The sequence below is a fragment of the Mirounga angustirostris genome, unplaced genomic scaffold (assembly GCF_029215605.1).
Source record: "Mirounga angustirostris isolate CCGP_5_RB_7025 unplaced genomic scaffold, mMirAng1.0.hap1 SCAF_17, whole genome shotgun sequence".
NCBI classification, from domain to species: Eukaryota; Metazoa; Chordata; class Mammalia; order Carnivora; family Phocidae; genus Mirounga; species Mirounga angustirostris.
The window spans coordinates 40,686,829-40,697,148 of NW_026991725.1; the positions used below are offsets into that span (position 1 = coordinate 40,686,829).

At 59.2% G+C, this 10,320-nt stretch overlaps 1 protein-coding gene across 5 annotated transcripts in view; it reads left to right on the forward strand.

Moving 5' to 3' along the window:
- SEPTIN9 (septin 9) overlaps positions 1-3,377 on the forward strand; it is a 151,836-nt gene extending 148,459 nt beyond the window's left edge. For all 5 annotated transcript variants that reach the window (XM_045888369.3, XM_045888371.3, XM_045888370.3 and 2 more), the window contains 2 exons: positions 341-392; positions 1,512-3,377. In XM_045888369.3, the coding sequence (XP_045744325.1) occupies positions 341-392; positions 1,512-1,647 (188 nt within the window). In that variant the 3' untranslated portion in view covers positions 1,648-3,377. The remainder of the gene's footprint in view (positions 1-340; positions 393-1,511) is intronic.
- Positions 3,378-10,320: the final 6,943 nt, after the last annotated feature.

The following is a 10,320-nucleotide window of genomic DNA, read 5'->3' on the forward strand; positions in this document are numbered from 1 at the left end:
GTGTGGGAGAACGCCCAGCGGGGCACAGGTTCTCGAAATGCCACCTTCGGTCCCTGCCTTGTTTCATTGCCCCCGCCCACCCCCGCTTTCAGGGTCCCCTGGGACATGCTGCTCTTCCCAGGAGACCCCCCTGGCCCCCAGCGATGGCCCCGTTAGACCGGACCCCTCCGGAGGGTGGGCGCCTGGTCAGGCCTGCGTGCCTGTGGGTGCCCAGGGCTCCCCTGTGGGGCGGTGACTCCTGCCCCCACCAGCCCCCCTGCCCGGGGTCCTCTTGACACCAGAACCCCTGGGGGGAGGGGCTTCAAGTGACCTTAAAGCTCCTTTTGTCTCCTGTCCTCAGTTGAGAACACCACCCACTGTGAGTTTGCCTACCTTCGGGACCTCCTGATCAGGTGAGAGAGGGCTGTGGGGTGTCGGCCTTGGCCCCGAGAGGGCCCTAAATCAGAAGCGTGGGCACTGGGGGAGCAGGCAGCGGTCCCGGTCAGCAGCTGGCCCGTCCTCCCCCAGGAAGACCTCGGAAGCCCATTGTCTAAAACACCTCCGTGGAAATGCAGCAGGAAGCAAAGAGCCTTCTTAATCTGTGGGAGAGAACCCGATGGGAGGGGGATGGGAAGGGGTTGGGGGAGGGGTCGGGTTCTGATCACCGCAGCGTGAGTCCATTAGAATCAGGGCCCCAGGGGGTCTTTTGTGCTGGGCATGGGGCTGGTGTCCCCCACTCCCATCCCAGTGTCTTCTGACCCCACCGCTGACCTAGCTGAGGCTTCTCCTTGGTTTTCCTTGAGCCCAGGCAAGGAGTGGCCATCCTGAAGCCATTAGAGAGGGTGCCAGGTGCCTGGGCCTGGGCAGGTAATTGGAGACAGTAGGGGCTCCTCATGGCACCAGAGGCTCCCAGCTTCTCAGTCAGCAGGCGGATGCATCCTAGGCGTGAAGTCCAGTGGAGGGACAAGGCCATCTCTTGGGGCCTCTAGGTTAGGAAGTGGAGTGTGGCCTGTGGGAGTGACCCCACCGTGTTGGAGAGCCTGGCTGCAAAAGATGCCCACCACAAGGCCTTCCCACCCCCCTTTCCAGTCTCCCCTGCTGGGCTACGAGGGAGGGAGAACTTGAGCACAGGACTGGTAGGGTCACCTAGCACTCCAGCTCAGGCCGTAGCCCCAGGACCGCTGGTCCCCCACTGGCCACTGGCCTGGTGCTTCTCGATGGCAGCAAGGACATGCTGGTGCTGTCCCCTCTGTGCACCCAGCCCCTACCCTTGCACTGGCCACAGGCTTGACACAGACAGAGGGGACACGTGCATTAGAACAGAGCTGTTCGGAGAAGGTCTGGGTCACCATGGAGACGGCCCCACGCCCCTGCCATACCCAGGCCTGGGCCGGCTCGCTGGGCCTTACAAGCCCTCCCGGGGGCCCCCTGAAAGCCAAGCAGGGGGCATGGGGTGCAAGGGGGGCAGGCAGTGGGAGTCCTGGGTCCGAGCCAGCGGGATCAGCATCCGCGACCTCCCTGTGTCCCCCCAGGACGCACATGCAGAACATCAAGGACATCACCAGCAGCATCCACTTCGAAGCCTACCGGGTGAAGCGTCTGCACGAAGGCAGCAATGCCATGTCCAACGGCGTCGAGGAGAAGGGGCCCGAAGCCCAGGAGATGTAGACCCACCCTGCCCCCGGGACCCTGCCCCCCAGTCCTTTCCAGCACCACCCCCAGGCCCACCCACATGCCCCATTTTATTTTATATAATTTTCTCACTTGTCATCGTTCTCTGCCCCTTTACACGCCACCAAGTAACAAGATCACGTGTGCCCTCCTGAGTATGTGCATTCTTAGCCGCTGACTGTGGGGCCTGGACCGGGCGGGGCCTCGGGCAGGAGGCCATCCCTCTGGCCGTCCCCGAGGTCTGCGAGAGGCTGGGCCACGGCCAGGAGGGGCAGGAGGGGACCCGCGGCTTCGGTGCCAGCCCCCAACCGCCCCCTCAACTGCAGGCACAGCTCTGGGTCGCCCTTGGCCCCAGCCTCTGAGTGAGGCAGGCTTGTGCAGGGGAGCTGGCCTGGCCGCCCCGGAGCCCCTTCCTGCCCCCTCTCTACACGGCCTAGACCCGTAACTCAGAGAGCCCCCACCTTTGCCACCCCCCCGGGGAGAATAGTTAATTCCATGAGATGCAGGTTGCCAATTGCTTAGACACCGGGAGGTGCATCGCCTGCCGCCCGCCCGTGAACCCGTCCTGGAGCAGAAAGTGCCTTTATCATCCGTCCACGAGCCAGCCTTCTCTCCCCCGCTGTCCCCGCTGTCCCCGCCACTGGCACTGGGAACTGGGGACAAGTCAGAGAGAGGGAGGTGTGTCTTCATCTCTCCATCGCCTCCCCCCCCCCCCCCCCCAGGATTTGATTGAGCATGCAAAGGAAGGAAAAAAATGCACCCCACTCCAGCCCACCCCCATGCTTTGGGGGAAGGTCCAAACAGGTGAATCTGGTGGAGGAGCTGAGGGAGGAAGAGGCGACTGTGCAGGGGAAGGGGGAGCTGTATGGGGCCGGCCCTGTTCAGAGCCGCCCATGTGACCCCAGGGCCTGCCCTGCACCGTCCCATGTGACTGGGAGAGTGTGTTTCTGTCCGTCTGTCTGTCTGTTTAGAAATCTCTTTGGCCTAAGATGCTCCACCCCAGGTACACATTCAGCCTTCTTGGCCCAGGCCTTGCTGACCTTGACCCCGGGAGCTTTTTGTTGCCCTAAATGTGCCTGGGCTCCTGCACCCCAGAGCCCATCGTAAAGACCCCCCGCAAAGAGGGAGAGGTCAGGAGGCAGGTGTGCATGGCCCCTCATCGGGCTGCAGCCCGGGGTTTTACGAGCAGGGCTCGGCCGGTCGCTCCCGCTCCCTCACCCTGTGTCTCCATGGGGAGAGCAGCTGGGGCCGTCCGAGCCACGCACGGCAGGCGGCGGGTGCTTCTCCTTGCCTTCTGGAGAGCCAGGGGGCTGGCACAGGTTCTGAGATTAGACACAGGGGAGGTGCACGTCTATCTGCAAGCAGCGGGAGGAAGGGGATGCAGACAGGCCTGTGCAGGGCGCGTGCGTGTGCGTGTGTGTGTACGATGTCCTTGCATTGCGTGCTCACTCCCCACCGGAGACAGGAAGGACCCCTTAGCGAAACCATTGACTTGCCGACTTGCCACGTTTTTGCCAAAACCAAGATTTCGAAGGACACCTCCAGCTTCAGCGGAGAGGTGAGGGCGCGGGGCAGCCCCCTGGGCGGGACGGACCCGCTTTCCTTCTCTGTAGCCAGATCGTGACAGATCGTGACTTTTCACTGGCTTCTGTCCCACAGTGGCCTTTTGCTCTGTGCCTCCTGAGAAATTCGTCTTTTTGTATAAATAACAAAGTGTTGAAACTGTATTTCCTGAAATAAATGTCCGAACGCGAACGTGGCGGGGGGACGTGCTCCCCTCCGGGACCCCAGAGGCGCGATTCTCTTTGGGGAGGAAGCCGCTGTCGCCGCGATTCTGGGGGCTGCTGAACCTCGTGCCGGGGCGCTGCGTTCGGGGGCTTCGGAAGCCCACGTGTACGTGGAAAGCCAGGGGCAAGGCTTCCCCCCGGAGGCACCGCAAGCGGCTTTCGTTCCTGTATTGTCAGAAATAAAGTTTCTCTTCTTGAATCTCGCCCTACCAGATCGAACCCCAGGAGCTGGTCAGGAGCTGAGACGGTGGCCCCGAGTGGAGGCTCCCGGGGGCTCGTGTGTCTGCACATCCCCGCGGGCGCTTGGGGCCGAGCCCTTTGCTGTGCATGACACACCACCGCACAACAGAAATCCATTCCCTCCCGCTTCCGGAGGCCCCAAGTCTGAGATCGAGGTGCCGGCGGGCTGTCCTTTCCCTGGCCTTCTGCGCTGTGCCCCCCTCTGTCCTTGCAGATGAGAAACAGGTCTCTTGTAAGGCACTCCCTTTGGATTTGGGGCCCATCTTCAGGATGGCCTCATCTCATCCTTAATTACATCTGCAAAGACCCTGTTTCCAAATAAGGCCACGTCCTGAGGTTCTGAGAGGACATGAATTTGGGGGGTGGGTGCTGTTTAACCCAGGGCATCCCCTACCCGCCCCCCCCCCCCCATCGCTGGGTCTCAGGGATAAGGCGGCCGCAGAGGGCCCTGCAGCGGGGCTCAGATGGTGAGGGTTCAAGGTTTGCTCTGCCACGGACCAGCTGGGGGAGGATTACTGCAGCCCCTCGGGCCGCCCCAGCCCTTCCATCGGGCAGGTTGGCTCGTTCTGCAGAAAGTAAATGGGTTTCGTGTCCAAATGAATCAATGGGCAGTGGCCACGTGGACCATCTGCTTCCTGGATTCTGAGGTGCCCCCCCGCTGCCGACGTCTGCTGGGGGTACAGGAGGAGGACAGGGTCAGCCCAGGGGTGGGGGCTGCGGGGTCATCATCTCAGGACTCCTCCAGCTCTGAAGCTCCCCCTCCCTCCTCCAGACTGAAACTGTCCCCATTTTCGCCCCTGCTGGACACCCATGTCCAGAAGCTGCTCTCTCTGGGCCTGACCCTCTCCAGGGCCCCACACGGGCTCCGAGCCTTGATCTCCGTTCTAGAATCTGGCTCCTTCCCCCCGGGGGCTTACTTACCGTGTCTGGCTGTCTCCCTGTCCCTGGCGCTGCTGGTCCCTCACGCACCAGCCTCGCGGCGACCAGGACACCAGCTCTGCCCATCCAAGGGCAACCAGGGAATGCCTGTGGTGATGGGGGCTCGTCCCCCACCCAAGCAAGCAGATCCCCTGTAGATCCGGGTGACCAACTGTTCCGGTCTGCCTGCACATGTGGGGTTTCCAGGGATCTGGGACTTCCAGCCCTAAAACTGGGAAGGTCCTGGGTGAGCCGGACAAGTTGCTCACCCTATGTAGACCCCACACCACCCTGACCCTTCTCCCACCGCTCAGGGTCCTGGTCGTGGACTCCTTGGCCCAAGGGGCTCCTACGGAGCTGCGAGGTCTGGGCTGGGCTGTTGCCAAGACATCCTGGGGGTGAGCAGGAGGCCCCAAGGACAAGCCATAGAGTCATGCTGGCTCTGAACACCTGTGTGGGGGTGGGATGTCCCGAGGGGCTGTGGTGACCAGGTGTCCTGTGCTCATGCCTTCCCTGCTCTGGGCTGCAGGGTTTGAACAAGCCGGGAAAATGATTACAACAACAGGCAATTTGGGGTGGGGTGCTTTTCCAGACCCTGCCTTGTGTGTGTCCTTGCATCCGGTGAGGATCCATGGCAGGTGGCCTCCACCTGGGGGAGAAGCCAGATGGAAATCAGCTGACTGGGGGGGTCTCCTTTCAGATCTATATTTATGGATGTGCCCTCCATTGTTAAACGCTACTTTCTGACTACCACAGTAACAGACATAGTAGATAATGTGGAATGTGGAAAATGCCAGAAAAAAAAAAAATACCCCACCAGGAAATGAAAAGCCCACCATCCTCCTCCCTAGTGCCAACTCTGGTGGGGGCTGGCGTCATTATCATCGTGGTTCCTGGGCTTTGCTTTGTATCCTGCTTGATACCGTTTTAGGGGTGCTGAGGAGAGGAAGTTGGGGGGCAGGAGGGAGGGTGAGAGCCATGCAGACTTCTGGGCCAGACCCCAGTGTGCACAGCTGAGGGATTTGGAGGCATCCTGTCTCAGGGACCACCTTGCAGAGGTCCCTGACCCTCCCCTTCTCCCTTCTCCCTGCTCTCCCCCTCCCCCTGAGGAAGGAGAAGGGGGACAGCCCTCCAAGTAGGTTGGGCCCAGCTCGGCTGTCTAGGACAGTGAAAATTGGGACTCAGCAGACCAGATGCGTTTCCTGCCTTGGCGCCTAGAACACTTTCCAGATGTGTGCACTGCCCCAAGGCCCAGGCAGGAGGGGCCCGGGGAACCCGACCCAGCTGTGTCAGGGACGCTGGCCTAATGCCAGCACATGGGTCAGTCACTGATGAAAATGTCACCGTGAGGAGCCCAAACCTGGGAGCCTGTCCTTGGAGAGTCCCAGGGAGGCTGTGGTTCCCTCTGCTGATCCAGGCTGGCTGTAGACCCCAGCCCTGCCCCCACTCTGAGGGCGCTGGCCTTTCCAGAAAGTAAGATGCCCTGGCTTTTCTCTGATGGTATTAGTCACACCTGCTTCCTGTAGAAAGTGTGAAAAACAGAAAAGCCAGAAAACAACAACCCTAACAGCGAACCCAGAAACCCACTATTGCCAGTCAACCGGCTACTGTATGGGAGATAAAGAAGCGCTTTTAAATGCATCGGCAAACTTTGTTGTTTGTCTTTCCAAAGCTGAGCGCAGATCGAGCACATCCTTTTGTAACCCGCGTTTTCACTTCCTCTCAGTGAGGGTTTTCCCACTTCATTGTGTTTTCTTGGAAAACAGGATTTTAATGGCGGTACGATAGTCCATCCCGTACACCTGTCTTACTAAGTGAGGATTGCTACGTTTTCACCCCCGTCTGTGGGCTGCGCCCAGAGGGCCGGAGGGGTGCAAGCCTTCCCTGTCCTCACAGATGAGAGAGGTGCCTGGTTGCAGAAGCTACTGGAAATGGTTCAGAAGCCCACGCTGAAAGGGACTGTGTAGACCCAGAGCCAGGAGGGACCCCAGGATTGTGTTGACCCGTCCTTCCTCCTCCTGCCCGGTTCCATCGAGGCTCTCGTTACTGCGGTTTGGCATGTGGGTGGGCGAAGCATCCTTGTGAAGTCGTGCACACCAACCATCAGAGTCTCACATGTGACGGTGTCACGGAGCTCAGGGCTCACTGCACAGAACACTGCTGTGACCCTATTACCAAAATGCTCATTTCTGAGCTGCTTTTCCACGTAGATTCAAGTAGGCAGCTGGGCATCTCTTGAATGGGTCCGCCAGGGAGACCCAGCAGGTCACCCCTCGTCGATCACAGATTGAGACGCCCCAGAGGCTAGAGGGGGTGGGTGGGGAATGGAGGGGTGGATGCAATGGTCCCTGGCCCTGCCCTGGGTCACTCATGGGCCGAGGTGACCCTGACCAGTCCCTCAGCTTCAGGAGAGACAGGAAGGTACGAACAGCCCTGTGGTCATTGTCCATCGAGGTAAGTGCCGAGGGAGAAGGTCCAGGCCTGGAAGGTTGTATAATGGGGGACCCGGCCCATGATGGGGTAGGCATCAGACGGGGCTTCCTTTGTGTGAAGGCCTGAGTCGGGGGGAGCATGGAGTTGGAGGGGACCAGGAGGCCAGGGGGTGGGGAGGCCAGCCGGGCTGAGTCTACCCCAAGCCAAGCCCCTCCCCGCACCCCTGCAAGGCTGGCCCCACCACACTCCTTTCTCCCGCCTGTGTGAGCCCCAGCCACTCTCCCGCTGCACCCCTGCCTGGTGCACCCCCCCCCAGGACACTGATGCCCCAAGTCCTCCAGGCGGGGCCCCTGGCCAGCCCTCCGCAGGTCCCTGGAGAGTCCTGGGCCGCCTCTCAGCCGCCGTTTCCCGGGCAAGCCGCGGATCCCGATAGAAGAGTGCAGCTGAGTGGATGCCCAGAGCCCAGGGAGAGAGCATCTTCCTTCCTGTCGGCTGTAAATAATGAGAATAAAGAGGGACTATGAATGATTAAAGCTGCCCAGAGTGAGTGGGTCTTGAGCTGTCTGCCGAGTTTAAAAACTAATTACTTGGAGAGTGTTGTGCCAGGGAACGGTTGCCCGTTTCCCACAATGCCCTCTCCCTCCTCCCCCTCCTTCCTCCTTCCCCTCCCCTCTTCCCCCTCTTGCCCCTCCTGCCCCTCCTCCCTCCTCTCCCTCCTCCCTCTTCCCTCCTCCCTCTTCCCTCCTCCCCCTCCTCGGGTGCCAGGGACACCAGCATCAGGCTGATCTGCCAGTCCTGGCACGTGGAGAGCTGCCATGGCCCCTCCATCTCCCTGATTATGACTTCACTGGAGCCTGTCCCACGAAGAAATACAAGTCCCCTGAAAGAAACAGCCACATGGAGGGATCACGTGGGGGAGGCCCCGAGGACCCACGCAGGCAGAGCTGAGACTGGAGCTGGAGCACTCAGGAGACCCCCAGGGGCGGCTTTACCAGCCAGGCCAGGGTGGGCACCACTCAGAACCAGCCTCTGCACCCTGCCTGGAGCCCCGCGAGGGGGCTGGGGGATGCGCGGCCCCAGGGGCTGCCCCTGGCCCGGCGGCTCCCAGACATCCCGCCCTCAGAACGTCCTTGCGTGCCAGGAGTTGGGGCGGGGGGACGGGAGTGAATGTTTCTGGGGACAGAGCTTCAGTTTAGGAAAAGAGAACGTTCTGGAGGTGGATGGCGGCGGCGGCGGCTGCACAACAGTGTGAATGTGCTTAAAGCCCCCGAACTGTACATTTAAAAAAGGCTAAAATGGTAAATTTTATGTGATGTCTATTTTACTACAGTTTTAAAAATAAATATTTTTAAAAAGGCTGTCTGTGTCTCAGGCCCACTGGGTCTGGGGCAGGCTGGTCTCACGGTGGAAGATGTGGTTCCAGCATGTTCTAGCATGGCAAAGAGAAAAGGGTGCATACCTGCATCTCCTGCTGGAGAAAGGGGCCCTGGGGCTGCAAGGGGGTCTCTGCCAAGGGAAGAGAAAATTGTGCCCTTCAGCCAGCTGCAAGTAGGGCTTTGAACGCTGGGTGGGTGGGGGGGGTAGGACCAGCAGTGCCTCCCAGTTGGTGAGCTGTGGGGGGTGTGGACGTGGCCTGGGGAGGGGGTTGCTGAGTCTCGGGATTTGCAACCAGATTAACTCAAGGGGGCCAGTCATCACAGGGGCTCAGTGGCATCTTTGGGTCTTCACTGTCTATTTGGCAGCCGAGGCACAGCCCCCCACCTGACCCCACCTCCCCTCCTCAGGGTCCTGTTTGGAGCTCCAGCTCCCCAGGGCAGCTGCGGGTAGGTAGGGGAGAGAAAAGTCCTTTCCGGGAACAGAGGGCCCTGATGTTTGTCCCGCACTTCAAGGTTTACAGAGATTCCCATTCAAGTGATGCCTTTGGAGAAGGCACATCCAGGGCTGCCGGCTCCACTGCCCGGGTGAGCAGACAGGGCATGCAGCAGGGTGGTGGCGGAGGCCTGGCTCCCCGGGTTCCTCCTCTGAGTGCCTTGTGCTCTGGGAGCTGCTTTGGACAGCCCTTCCTCTGCCACCACCCCCCAGGAGGAGCGGGGCTGGAACACAGCCGTATTCAGTCTCATTGCGCCGGGCTGCCTGTGGTCTCAGAGCAGGGAGTGTGGTCTGCGTGCACACATGTGAGCATGCCAGCAAACACGCATGCCCCCATAGCACATGATACAGGGAAACACACGGGGTCAAGAGAGCCCACTGGTCTGGGACTGCAATCGGTGTCCCTCCCAAGTTCAAATGTTGGAGCCTACCCCCAATGTGATGGAAATTGGAGGTGCGGTCTTTGGCAGGGGATTAGGTTTCTTCAGGATGTGATTCATGCTTTATAAGAAGAGACAAGATAGCTCTCTCTGCATGTGCACACACTGAGGAGAGGCCATTTGAGCAGTGAGAAGGCAGCTGTCTACAAGCCACAGAACCAGCTCTCACCAGGAGCAGAATCTGCCTGTCAGCACCTTGATTGTAGACTCCCTGGTCTCCAGAAGTGTAAGGAATAAATTCGCGTTGTTTAAGCCACCCAGCCCATGGTATTTTGTCATATCTGCCCAAGCAGATGAAGACAACCATCATCACCATCGTCTTCATCACCATCATCACCACCATCAGCACCATCATCCTCACCATCATCATCACCATTATCACCATCTTTATCACCATCATCATCATCACTCTCACCACTGTCACCATCATCACCACCATAACCAGTACCATCATCATCCCCATCATCATCATCACTATCATAATCATCACCATCACCAACATCATCACCATCATCACTCACCACCATCACCAGCACCATCACCATCACCAACATTATCACCAACCTGCTGAGGCTGACAGGATGGCCTCAACTTGCTTCTCTGCCCTGGAGTCTAAAGGAATGAAATCCAGGGGCACCCGGCTGGCTCAGTCAGTGCAGCGTGTGACTCTTGATCTTGGGATTGTGAATTTGAGCCATGTTGGGCGTAGAGATTACCTAAAAATAAAATCTTAAAAAAAAAAAGGAATGAAAACCAGCCAGAAGGTGGAGGGCAGAGCTGAGAGCAGAGGAGAAGGTGAGCTGTTTGCAGCTCCTTCTGGTGCCCTTTCTGCTGTTCATACATGCTGCCCACCTTCCCCACTAGATCTTTTAACATCTTTATCATAAAATCCTTGTCCGGTAATTCTAACATCTCAGCCATCTCTGGGTCTACTTTTACTGACAATTTTTCTCCTGATTATGGGTCACAATTTCCTCCTTCTT